General features: G+C 47.4%; 1 protein-coding gene across 1 annotated transcript in view; it reads right to left on the reverse strand.

Annotated features, from left to right (window-relative positions):
• Nucleotides 1–224: 224 nt before the first annotated feature.
• LOC105894884 (neuronal calcium sensor 1-like) overlaps nucleotides 225–13201 on the reverse strand; it is a 14912-nt gene continuing 1935 nt past the window's right edge. Inside the window, exons 2-8 of the mRNA XM_031570016.1 lie at nucleotides 8814–8838; nucleotides 4810–4948; nucleotides 2462–2540; nucleotides 2213–2301; nucleotides 1994–2071; nucleotides 1380–1499; nucleotides 225–684 (exon numbers count right to left, since the gene is read on the reverse strand). Coding sequence (XP_031425876.1) covers nucleotides 1401–1499; nucleotides 1994–2071; nucleotides 2213–2301; nucleotides 2462–2540; nucleotides 4810–4948; nucleotides 8814–8838 — 509 coding nt within the window. The 3' untranslated portion in view covers nucleotides 225–684; nucleotides 1380–1400. The remainder of the gene's footprint in view (nucleotides 685–1379; nucleotides 1500–1993; nucleotides 2072–2212; nucleotides 2302–2461; nucleotides 2541–4809; nucleotides 4949–8813; nucleotides 8839–13201) is intronic.

The raw sequence follows: 13201 nt of genomic DNA on the forward strand, positions 1-13201 counted from the left end.
AATAAAAAAACATTAAAATGAATCAAATAATTAAATTAATAAATCAAGCATTTAAACTCCATTGTTTGAGTGCAATAATAACTTCATCAGAATGTATGCAAAGCAGGACGACATGTATTAAAAGTCTGTTACTCCAGTGCAGAATGTACAAGTCATGTTTTGAGTATGTACAGGTTGAAATGAGCTCTGTCCTCATGCCTCTCCTGGTGCAGTCCAGTCCAGTCCAGTCCAGTCCAGTGAGTCCAGTCCAGTCCAGTCCAGTCCAGTCCACTGCTCCTCTTCAAGTGTTCTTCAGCAAACAAGAATCCACACACACCAGAGTTCCTCAGTCCTGGCCTGATGTACACTAACACACACACACACACACGTTTCCCATTCTTTACCTCTTGTTCCAAATGTATCCCATAAACGTACAAAATTTGCAGCGGATATACAAGGGCATGCACACACACACATATGGACTCCATACTCTTCACAATCCCCAGAATATCCCCAATCGTCTTGTCCATTTGTCCTCCGGTGAAATTAAAGTAGGGCCAAAGTTTGCCGTGAGAAAGGAGAGGAGGCCAGCCGGTTCATTTCCCACAATCCTCTGCTCTTCCCATGAGTCCTCTCACACAGGTGGCTCCAACTAAACTCCAAACCACTTTCCACAGCGTCAGAGATGTCTGACCCCTCACCTATCTGAAATACACACACACACACTTCATTAACACATACAGGACCATAAACCGTTACAGCATAAAATAAGTGTGACATGAGAAACACACACACACACACACACAGAGGGAGAGAGGGAGAAAGAAAACATACAAAAGACGTCCACAGGATCCTGTTCTAAGTCCGCTTACACAGCACATGACCAGGCACGACACGAACTAACTGCAACTCATCTGCACGTGCTAAAGGTCATCTATGCCTGACGCATGAAATAAGCATACACACACTAAGGGTGTATGTTCGCATTGATGTGTTTGTGTGTGTGTGTGTAGTTGTGTAGTATGAGAAAGCATTCTCTAGACGACACCAGAAATGCGCTAGCGACAGACGCTAGCACCCATGGGTTTTACCCTCCTTGCTAGCACACCCGTCTCCCATGCCTGAGGTCGCGGGTTCAAGTCCGGTGCGAGACTGTGCTGGTCTGTACAACTCAGGTTTCACACGCTTATGGTCAGATCACATCATCTCTTACCATAACTCAGAAGTAGTAGGTAGTTGTGTACGGTTGAGTGTGTGTGTGTGTGTGTGTGTGTGTGTGTGGTTGAGTGTGTGTGTGTACTCACTCTAGGGCAGTACTGTGCAGTACTGTATTGTGCACTGTGTGTGCGTGTGTGTGTGTGTGTGTGTGTGTGTGTGTGTGTGTGTGTGTGTGTACTCACCCTGGGCCAGTACTGTGCAGTCTACACCAGCCCATCGTAGAGAGAGAGCGCCTGCACTATGGAGGGGTCTGCCCTTGAGCCTTCCTGAAACTCTTGCAGCGTTAGCTTCCCATCTGCGTTCTGTCACACACACACACACAAACACACACAGTAAGAGGACATGTGAAGGTCTGATCAGCTGGTATTTCTTGCCATCTGGGATTTTATTGACATTACACACACACACTGTGCTGCTGCATCTGAGGGTTATTCCCCAGTCTGACCAGCAGGGGGAGCAGTCTCTCTGACCACTTCAGCAAGAGCTTATCAACTCTGCTCTGATCTTCCTCACTCTTCTTCCTCATGTTGGACTTATTCCTCAATCCTCGCAGAAAATATTTCAGACCAAACAGCACAGAATTCAGACAAAAGTCTTAAAAAACAATTGTCTTTTCTCCCTCCATCACCCAACGACCTTGGCTTGTCATGTTGCGTGACGCACTATTGATATTGTCGTTTAAAAACGCAAAAGTACTTTTTATCCGATTACTCGAATAATCGATGAAATAATCGATAGAATACTCGATTCCAAAAATATTCGATAGTTGCAGCCCTAATCCCTGTCCTGCAGCTACCTTATCCATCAGGGTGAAGATGCGGTTGACGCGTTTCTCTGGTGTATTCTCCTCCTCTGGCAGCTCCACTGTGTTTCCCTGCAACATGAGAACAGACTTCACTTCCTGTTTCACAGCCCCTACAATCCCCCATAACCATGCTGAGCACCCAACCCTGAGGAGGAGGAGGAGGAGGAGGAGGAGGAGGAGGAGGAGGAGGAGGAAGAGGCTGCTGCTCACCACCATCTGGTAGATGGCGTCCACGATGTTCAGCATCTCATCACGAGTGATGTAGCCGTCGTTGTCCAGATCATACAGTTTAAACGCCCCTGTCCAAATCACACACCGACATTTAGTGTGTCAGTATGTATGTGTGTCTACATGTATATGTGTGCATTCGTGTGTGTATGTGTGTCTACATGCGGGTGTGTGTGTGTCTACATGTGGGTGTGTGTGTGTGTGTCTTCATGTGGGTGTGCATCTGCTTACATCTCAGCTTCTCATCCAGGGTTCCACGAGAGGTGACTGACAGGGCCTGAATGAACTCAGAAAACTCAATACGTCCATCCTGCAGAGGAGAGAGAGAGAGAGAGAGAGAGAGAGAGAGAGAAAGGGAGATAAGGAAATGAGAGAGAGAGAAATAGAGGTTTAAAACTCCAGTATTCAACCGTTATTACGCCAATAAATGAGATGTGGAGGAAGGGAGAGTAAGAGATGGAGAGAATGTGGGGAGAAAAAGAGGGGATGAGAAAGAGGGGATGGGAAAGAGGAGATGGGAAAGAACAGATGGAACTCATTCAGATGATAAATAAGAGTGTGAGAAGATGAGGGAGAGGAGAGTGAGAGCAACAGATGAGGTGAAAGGAGAGGAGAGAGATAGAGACAGTAATCTGAACAGCCTAATTGAGAAGTGCCACTCTGACCCTCTTTTGTTGGGTGAGAGAAGTGGGGCGTCCGTGTGCAGACAGCCGTGTTCTATTTTAGTTCTGCACCTAGCACTCCCTAGAGGAGTGTGTGTGTGTGTGTGTGAGAGAGTGTGTGAGAGAGAGAGAGAGTGTGTGGGTGTGTGTGTTTTGTGACAGACAGAAAGAGAGAGAGAGAGTGTGTGTGTGTGTGACAGAGAGAGAGAGAGAGAGTGTGTACGTGTGTGTTTGTGACAGACAGAAAGAGAGAGAGAAAGTGTGTGTGTGTGTGTGTGGACTCCTGCTAGCAGACATCTCCTCCGTCTGTCCTTGTCTCAGACACCCCAAAGCCGGTTCTGGCGTTCTGCTCATCCTCAGTTCTACCCCTCGATTTTGAGTCATTGTAGAAGAGAGGAGAGAGGAGCAGGCCGTCGGTGAGCATCTGTGGCCATCATTTTTGCGATGATTTGCACCGTTGGCACTAGTCAGACCCCTGCATTTATACTTTCCACACCCTTTCCACAGACATGCCTGTAAGACCTGCAGCATCTGAAGCTGAAGTTCCTTCACAAACCCTCTGTCTCCTGATGTCTATGGTAAGACCTGCTGCATCTGAAAACCCATCATAAACCCTCTGCAGAGAGGGGAGTGTGTGTGTGTGTTGGTGTTGATGGTGCAGAGGGTAGTGTGTGTGAGTGTTTGTGGGTTGGTGATGATGGTGCAGAGAGGAGTGTGTGTGTGTGTTGGTGTTGATGGTGCAGAGAGGAGTGTGTGTGTGTTGGTGTTGATGGTGCAGAGAGGAGTGTGTGTGTGTTGGTGTTGATGGTGCAGAGAGGAGTGTGTGTGTGTTGGTGTTGATGGTGCAGAGAGGAGTGTGTGTGTGTGTGTGTGTGTTGGTGAAGTTGGTGCAGAGAGGAGTGTGTGTGTGTTGGTGTTGATGGTGCAGAGAGGAGTGTGTGTGTGTGTTGGTGATGATGGTGCAGAGAGGAGTGTGTGTGTGTTGGTGTTGATGGTGCAGAGAGGAGTGTGTGTGTGTTGGTGTTGATGGTGCAGAGAGGAGTGTGTGTGTGTTGGTGTTGATGGTGCAGAGAGAAGTGTGTGTGTGTGTGTTGGTGAAGTTGGTGCAGAGAGGAGTGTGTGTGTGTTGGTGATGATGGTGCAGAGAGGAGTGTGTGTGTGTGTTGGTGATGATGGTGCAGAGAGGAGTGTGTGTGTTTGTTGGTGATGATGGTGCATTTACATTTACATTTTACATTTAGTCATTTAGCAGACGCTTTTATCCAAAGCGACTTACATATGTGCGACTTACAATGTATACACGTTTTACAGTTACACTGATGGCACACTGCACATCAGGAGCAATTAGGGGTTCAGTGCCTTGCTCAAGGACACTTCGACAGGGAATCGAACTAGCAACCTTCTGATTACTAAACGACTTCTTTACCTCCTGTACCACTGCCGCCGCAGAGAGGAGTGTGTGTGTGTGGGTTCGCTCCGCTCTACCGTTTCCGTGTAAACGCAGATTTTTCTTAACACAGTTCCGTGTGAACGCGATAAAAAAAGGTACCGGATCCAAAAGAAATTCCGGATTCAGGCAATCCAGGCTCCGTGTAAACGTAGCCTTAATCACATCCAGATCAGCCAGATAACACAACAGCCCTCTTCAGTGAATAACGAATGACTAGAACAGGCTTTCAATAAACAATGTGAACTATCCGCTACACACACTTATATGTGTGTGAACTATCCCCCACACACACTTATATGTGTGTGAACTATCCCCTACACACACTCATATTTGTGATGTGACCCCTACACACTCTAAGGGGAAAGCTGCAACCCCTGGACACACTCATGTGTGTGATGTGAGCCCTACACACTCTTAAGGGGAAAGCTGCAACCCCTGGACACACTCATGTGAGTGGGCTGCTGTACCTTGTTCTCATCGAACACGTTGAAGACGAAGGAGGCGAACTTGGTCGGGTCTCCGAAGGGGAAGAACTGCTTGTAGATCTTCTGGAAGCCAGCAGCGTCCAGCTGACCACTGGGACAGTCTTTGATGAAGCCTCGGTACCTGAGGAGACAGAACAGCATGTTTAACACACACACACACACACACACACACACACACGTCGAAAGCATTCAAAAGCATGAGGAAACCTACCTAAATCAATAAACTAGATCTCAATTACAGTTTTATTACAATTGGTTTGACACTTGTGTCAGTGCAGAGTTCACTTTTTCAAAACACTAACACATTCAAACTACAACAAAACTTACACATTAAACTACAACAAATCAGATACTCTATTCAAAAGATTTAACTTTCATCTAACTTACACTTTTTGAAGATTCAAAGCAAGGGAGAATGTTGTGGTACTGTTAAAAATTAAAATTTCACACCAAATTCAGAGGACACCATGAATCACCATTATTGCTGCAGAAGCCCTCTAGTGGTCGTCTGTGTTGTTTCACTTACTGAACTGGAAATAGAAAGCATCACACTCTGTTTGATAGACTGTCTGCACACTCACTGTGTTGCACTACAGGACACCTCAAAAATGTAGCATAGGGCCATTATGAAGCATACAGCAGTTTTTTTCAAATTAACTGTATTTGTTTGGTATTAAAATATGTACTGTAAAGTATAATGTACAATATGTACGTTTCTTTGACGATACACCAAATACAGACAAATGGGTTTCAATGCTTCAAGTTGTTTGTTTTTATTAGTTCATTGTATGCGACAAAGAAGTCTGAAGTATTTTGGTGGTTTTTGTACGAAAGTCCTGATGCCCTCAGGAAAGCACACTGTGTAAAGAGTTTTGAAAAAGTGGACATGGTATTGAGACAATTGAAAGAAGTGTGAAAATGATAGTAAAACAAAACTAAAGCAGATCAAGGTGTCCTCTGCACTCTTTACACAAAGAGACGCTGTAGGGTTTTGTGGCAGTCTTAATAGTTGTAAGATGAGTCCGATGCCATGATTGCGGTTCTGGACTGTGTGTTTGTGTGCAAGAGTGTGATTATGTGTGAGTCTTTGTACGCGAGTGTGTGTGTGTGTGCATTATTCAGGAGTAAATCTGTCAGGCTGGGTTGGCCGCCCCACAGTGGCATAAGAGCTCCATTAAACAGACATCATTAGGAAATCAGCAGGAAATCAATGGGAGAGACCTGTTGCTCTCAGGCACTCGCTGTCACAGCTACTCATGTGGGAAATATGGCTCTCTTCTCTCACACACACACACACACACACCTCCACACAGATAGTAACAGAGCGAGGAGGAGCCACAGGGATAAATGAGAGGGAACACAGAAAGAGGAGCGGGAATAAAGAGATGAGCAAAGAGAGATGGAGAGAGGGTGGGCATACATGAGGAAACAGAGGCAAAGGAGAGAGAAAGAGAGAGAGAGAAGAGGATGAGCAGTGAAAGTAGAGAAAGTGAGAGTAGGGAGAGAAAGAGAGAGGGAATGAGAGTAAGGAGAGAGAGAGAGAGAGAAGAGGATGAACATTGAGAGTAGAGAGAGAAAATGAGAGTAAGGAGAGAAAGAAAGATAGAGAGAATGAGAGTAAGGAGGGAGAGAGAGAGGTGCAGTGTTACTGTCGTCAGCTCCCAACCTCTGACAGGTGTGTGAGGTGTGGAAGTGACACTTTACTACGGGGAATCCCTGCATAAGAATGACACACACACACACACACACACACACACACACACACACAAACACACACAAACACACTCACACACACATGCACACACACACACACATACACATACACACGCACACACACACACATACACGCTCTCTCACACACACACACTGTGCTGCTGCAGCTGAGGGTTATTCCCCAGTCTGGCCAGTAGGGGGAGCAGTCTGTCTGAACCACTTGAGCAAGAGCTAATCAACTTAGTATCATAGTGGCGCTAGTGAAAAAAGTGAGAACGTTATAAAAGAGGTAGAGAGAGACAGAAAAGAGAGTGGGAGAGACAGAGAGAGATGTCAAGCTTTAACTGTATGGCAGCTTCTGTGATGTCTGGGCGTCCTGCCTCTCTAATTATCTGCCATCTGGCATTTCTCCTCATGCTGGAGTCTCTTTTCATCCTCCTCTCCACACTTCTCTCTCTCCCTCCATCCCTTCATTTCTCCATGTCTGTTTCCCTCTCTGTCTGTCTGCTTCTCTCCTCTCTGTCTGTCTGCTTCTCTCTCCTCTCTGTCTGTCTGTTTCCCTCTCTGTCTGTCTGTTTCTCTCTCCTCTCTTAATCTCTCTCCTCCCTCTTTTTCACTGTTTTGACATCAGCATTTTACATTAGAAGTATAAATATAACATTTCTGGTTAAACGGTGGAGGGGTGTGTGTGTGCTTGCTCTTGCATGGTGCCTGTGTGTGTGTGTGTGTGTGTGTGTGTGTGTGTGTGTGTGTGTGTGTGTGTGTTTGTGTGTGTGTGTGTTTGTGTGTGTGTGTGTGTGTGTGTGTGTGTGTGTGTGTGTTTGTGTGTGTGTGTGTGCTTGCATTTGCATGATGCCTGTGTGTATCTGTGTGTGCACACACACACATATGTGTGTGTGTGTGCCTTGTTAACCTCTGCATATTGACTACAGGGCCTTTATAGACCAGAGAGGCAGCTTGCCAAAGCTTTACTGCAGATAGATATGCCATGGCCACAAATGACTGGTTGTTAATAAATGGTGCCCACTGAATGGTGAGTTATGTCCTGGAGCGGAGCACTGAATGGTGAGTTATGTCCTGGAGCTGAGCACTGAATGGTGAGTTATGTCCTGCAGCGGAGCACTGAATGGTGAGTTATGTCCTGGAGCGGAGCACTGAATGGTGAGTTATGTCCTGGAGCGGAGCACTGAATGGTGAGTTATGTCCTGGAGCTGAGCACTGAATGGTGAGTTATGTCCTGGAGCTGAGCACACTGGGCCAGAGCGTTGAGTGTGGCAGTGGGTTTATCTCCTTCTGATAGATGCTGTAGCTCAACATGACAGCGGGGAATATGAGCTGCCCCCAGCCCAGCGCTGGCCCCGTTACCAGCATCAAGTGCACATGGAAACGGAGGAGAGAGCCATCAAAAAGGCTTTATGGGGATCTCCAGAGGCTACGGCAAGCAGGGAGTGACATATGGAGAGGATATAAACCCATAATGTTGAATAAGGGAGGCAGGGGTTGGTATGAGGTGCTATTACTGAGCATGGATAGAAACAGACACATATACACACACACAGCTGAAATCACACAAAGGTGGATAAATACACACACACAGATGAACTGCACCTAAATGAACAGCACAGAAAAGCCACACACACACACACACACACACACACACATACCCACACAAACAAGGACAGAGGTAAAAGCATGCACACAGCCCAAGCCTACAGGCAGTGTGGCCTCTGTGGAGAGGCAGATCTCTGAGTGTAAAGTGTGATCAAGGCTTCTCTCACTCCTGCCACTTTGCTGACCTGCACATGTCCTCCAGTATCCCACAAGGCATTGCAGCCGGCTAAGTGCTACAGCTGGAGTATGAGGCTCTCCCTCTATTAACAATCTAGCCATCAGATCAGATCCTCCAGCTGTCAATCTGAGAGTGTGTGTGTGAAGGCTCTATGTTGGCATGTCAATCTGACAGTGTGTGTGAAGGCTCTATGTTGCCATGGTTTCACATGTGTTACATTGTTACATACATCTGTTAGCCCAACCACCGTTACGCCAGACTGCCAGCAATGCCTGATGAATCATGAATCAGTCAAAGTAGCTTACAGAGAAAGACAGACATCAGTTCATACTCCTTTGGTGGCCATTTTGTCTATGTAGAGAGAATGAGGGGTGGAAACTCAGAGAGGGAGGAAGAGGATGAGGAAGACACAGGGAAGGGGAGGAGTGAAGTAGAGAGGGAAGAGAGAGGACAGACAGAGATGACAAAATAGAACATCACTCACCACTGCTGAACCTCCTTCTCGGTGACTGTGGAGAAGAGCAGAACATGATGAAGACACAGAACACAGAACCTTACAGAGCAAAGAACCACACAGGGACTATGACAAACACAAACTGACACACACACCACATTTCTGCTGAAGGATTATATATGGGTTCTTTTAACACATTTATATATACATTCTTTCTTAAATATCAGGAATGCAAACATACATTTAAATTAAACTAAGAGGGACAGAGAGAGAGAGAGAGAGAGAGAGAGAGCTATGAGGAGGATAAGAGAGAGAGAGCTATGAGGAGGATCAGAGAGAGAGAGAGCTATGAGGATGAGAGCGAAAGAGAGAGGGATGAAGATGATAAGAGAGGGAGAGAGAGAGCTATGAGGAGGATAAGAGAGAGGCCAACAGAGAGCTGTGGTGTAACTAACGTGGAGTGTGGGCCTCCAGTGTCTTTGGTAATGCACTGATGTGATTATAAGATCACTCAGATTTCTGAGTGTGTGTTAACCCACGAGTCCTGATTCAGACACACTGTCCAACACTATTCATCAGAGTCACATTCCTTAGTGTGTTAACCCACGGGTCTTGATTCAGACACACTGTCCAACACTATTCATCAGAGTCACATTCCTGAGTGTGTTAACCCACGTCCTGATTCTCACACACTGATCAGACGAGAGAGAGAGAGAGAGAGAGAGAAGAGAGAGAGGGAGGGAGAGAGAGAAAAGTGAGAAGAGAGAGTACTTCAACAGACAGACAGAAGAACAAAGGTCTTATCTGCAGGAATCTGCCTGCCTTTACCTGCCCTCTCCTTTCTCTGAAGGGGCCAAAGCCATCCCCACCAGCACACATACCCACCCAGGAACATGAGTGTCTCCATCCCCACCAGCACACATACACACCCAGGGACATGAGTGTCTCCATCCCCACCAGCACACATACCCACCCAGGAACATGAGTGTCTCCATCCCCACCACCACACATACCCACCCAGGGACATGAGTGTCTCCATCCCCACCACCACACATACCCACCCAGGGTCATGAGTGTCTCCATTGAACCCCGGCTCCCAGCCCAGTCCCATTCAGCCTTCATGGCAGTTCAGACAGTGGCAGAAACACTCCTGGCCCTTTTCCACCAACAGGGACGGGTGCTTAAGACAAATCACCAGACAGACGGCCTGCTTCATAACGCAGCCCAGTGCTTAAACTAACAAGACACACCCAGCTGAGACAGTAATGCTGTACTGCTGCTTCAGGCCTGCTCGTCTGGAAGCACATTTCCCTCCATTTGAGGACAAAAAACGACTTTACTGCAGGAAGATGGAGGTGATTTCATTTTACTTGGGGGGAAAAGAGAGTATTTCCTCTGAGGACCACTAATGGTTGCCTAATGGATTAATGCTACTTCTGAGAAGCCTTGGGGTCGTGGCAGAACGGTTAGTCATGCTTTCAACAGCCCATAAATGTTTTTCTTTTCATCACTTTCCCACACATGATCAGCTGATGGCACCTATCACCGCTTTCCTACACATGACCAGCTGATGGCACCTCTCATCGCTTTCCCACATATGACCAGCTGATGGCACCACTTTCCCACACATGACCAGCTGATGGCACCTACCACACAGCAACACAGAGGGAAAAGCTGTGTATGTTTGATGTTGGACACCTGGCAACAGATTTAGAAAATAAATACATATTCATAAGCCCGTAGTGAGGCTGTTACTTTTAGATGCAGACACTAAAGGCAGTAGATAAATTAAGTGTTGATCATCTTCAGTAGAAACTCAGTTGCCATGGCAAACATAAATAGCTCCCTCCAGTAATAAAGTGTATGACAAAGCCTATATTAAGATGGTGTGCGCTAAACACTGTCTCTCCCTCGGTCTCTATCAAACTCCTGACAGGGTCCTTAACCCTCATGAAATATGAATGGCCCTCAGGCAGCAGGGGGCGCTGTCCAGCAGGGGGTGCTGTCCTGCATGCTGCTGTGGTGCATCACTGGATCAACACAGGGGCACAGCGCTGTCTGGACCGCCCCCCCATCTCACACTGAACACATCATGCTATGCTGCTGGACCCCCCCCCCCCCCCCCCCCTCACACTGAACACATCATGCTATGCTGCTGGACCCCCCCCCCCCCCCCCCCCCCCTCACACTGAACACATCATGCTATGCTGCTGGACCCCCCCCCCCCCACCATCTCACACTGAACACATCAAGCTATGCTGCTGGACCCCCCCCCCCCCCCCCCCCCCCCCCCCCCCCCTCACACTGAACACATCATGCTATGCTGCTGGACCCCCCCCCCCACCATCTCACACTGAACACATCAGCTTTCATGAGGCTCTTTCCTCCTCCTCCATGCCTCAGTCTCCTGTCTCATCTTGTTGAACACGCCCGTGTCTTGTCTCATGTCTTGTCTCTTGTTATTATGTCCCTAAGGGAGGGCCCACAAGTCATGTCATCACTGTCCCACACGTGACAGAGACTTATACGACCCTACATGGCACCCCACTCGGCTCTGCACAGAGAGCCATGATGAGAGAGACACACTCCTCCAACAAGCCAGAGAGAATGTCAGCTGTCTGACTGCACTGGGCTTCGGCATAGAGACGGCTTAATTGGCCTCTCCACAGAGAGTCCTTTCACTGCGGCTGAGATGTAATCAACTTTTATTTCATAACTATTTCATAGCTCAGCAGGCCCAACAAAGGACAGCAGAGCAATCAGACAGAGAAGACGCCAAGAGCAAAGGAGTGAGTGAGGAGGAGGAGGCGAGAGGGAAAAGGAGAGAAAGAGAGGGTGACAGCACAAGCACAAGATACTGTACAGAGTGTGTGAACGAGTGAGAGTGAAAGATAGACAGAGAGAGAGAGAGAGGGAGAGAGAGGGTGAGTGAGTGAGTGAGAAAGACAGAGAGAAAGACGGTGAGTGAGAGAGTGAGTGAGAAAGAGAGAGAGAGAGATGTTAGTGAGTGAGTGAGCGTGAAAGAGACAGTAAGTAAGCGAGAGGACAGGCAGTTTGGTCCGGTAGCCCTTCAGGTCAGCCTTGCTTCTACCCAGGCTTCTAACCCTGCCTTGCTCCCAGCTCCTATGCTGAGGCTAATGCATAATAAACCCTACCGTTAGTGATTATGACACACGGTGCAATCCTCACACACCCCTCACACACCGCCCACTCCTAACACACCCTCAGTACATGGTCAGTTACATTAAACCCTCCCGTGAGTGATTATGACACACTGCTCACTCCTCACACACACACACTCACTCCTCATACACACACTCACTCCTCACACACACACACACTGCATGGCTACCTGCCAGCTGCACTACCATTGCCTATAAGCTTGTAACCAATGAAATCCCTCACACAGAGTCCTACTGACAGGATGGGGAAGAGCAGAAACATCAGCATTAAGAACACCGGCTCTCTCCTCTCCCCTGAGTCGCAGCGCTGCTCTGCTCTGCACACAGTAACATCCTCTGGGGTTAAAGAGGCTGGAGGGCTTTAAAGCCTCAGTCATGTCATTAAGGGAGGATAGTGCTTCCCAAGCCACACACACACACAGGCAATAAGCACAGAGATATGAAGTTAAGCCAGTGGAGGCTCCACACACACACACACACACACTGAGACGCAAACAAGGAGAGGAAGAGCCTGATAATCACACCACACACACACAACACACTGACACGCGAATAAGGAGAGGAAGAGCCTGATAATCACACACACACACACACTGACACACGAATAAGAGAGAGGAAGAGCCTGATAATCACACACACACAACACACACTGACACACGAATAAGGAGAGGAAGAGCCTGATAATCACACACACACACACACTGACACACGAATAAGGAGATGAAGAGCCTGATAATCACACACACACACACACACACTGACACACGAATAAGGAGATGAATAGCCTGATAATCACACAGAACAATGCACCAGCGCAGGGGTGTTGAAGGAGAGAGAAGAGCCAGGAAATAATAGTAATTATAATAAAAATAATAGTAGTAGTAGTAGTAATAAACACAGTAATAAACACAAACAGTTCACCCACCCCCTGTCGGACCTGGTCCCTAAAACTCAATGCCCTAACAGCACCTAAGCCCTCTGGAAAGCTAAACCCTGGGAAAAGCCTGATATGGACTGAGACACGAGGAGAGAATAAAGCAACAGCAGAGGGGTAATGGAGGATAGAGAAGAACGAATGAAAGAGTGGAGAGAGAGATGAATGAAAGAAGAGATGAGGAGTTAATAGGAGTAAGACAACATGGTGGCAAAGAAATGTCCTGATACCCCCTGGTGTTAGACTGAACCCATCAAACTGTCATAAAACACTTCCATTCCAACTAGCAGAAGTAATTAGAG

Source organism: Clupea harengus, chromosome 7 (assembly GCF_900700415.2).
Source record: "Clupea harengus chromosome 7, Ch_v2.0.2, whole genome shotgun sequence".
Taxonomy (NCBI): domain Eukaryota; kingdom Metazoa; phylum Chordata; class Actinopteri; order Clupeiformes; family Clupeidae; genus Clupea; species Clupea harengus.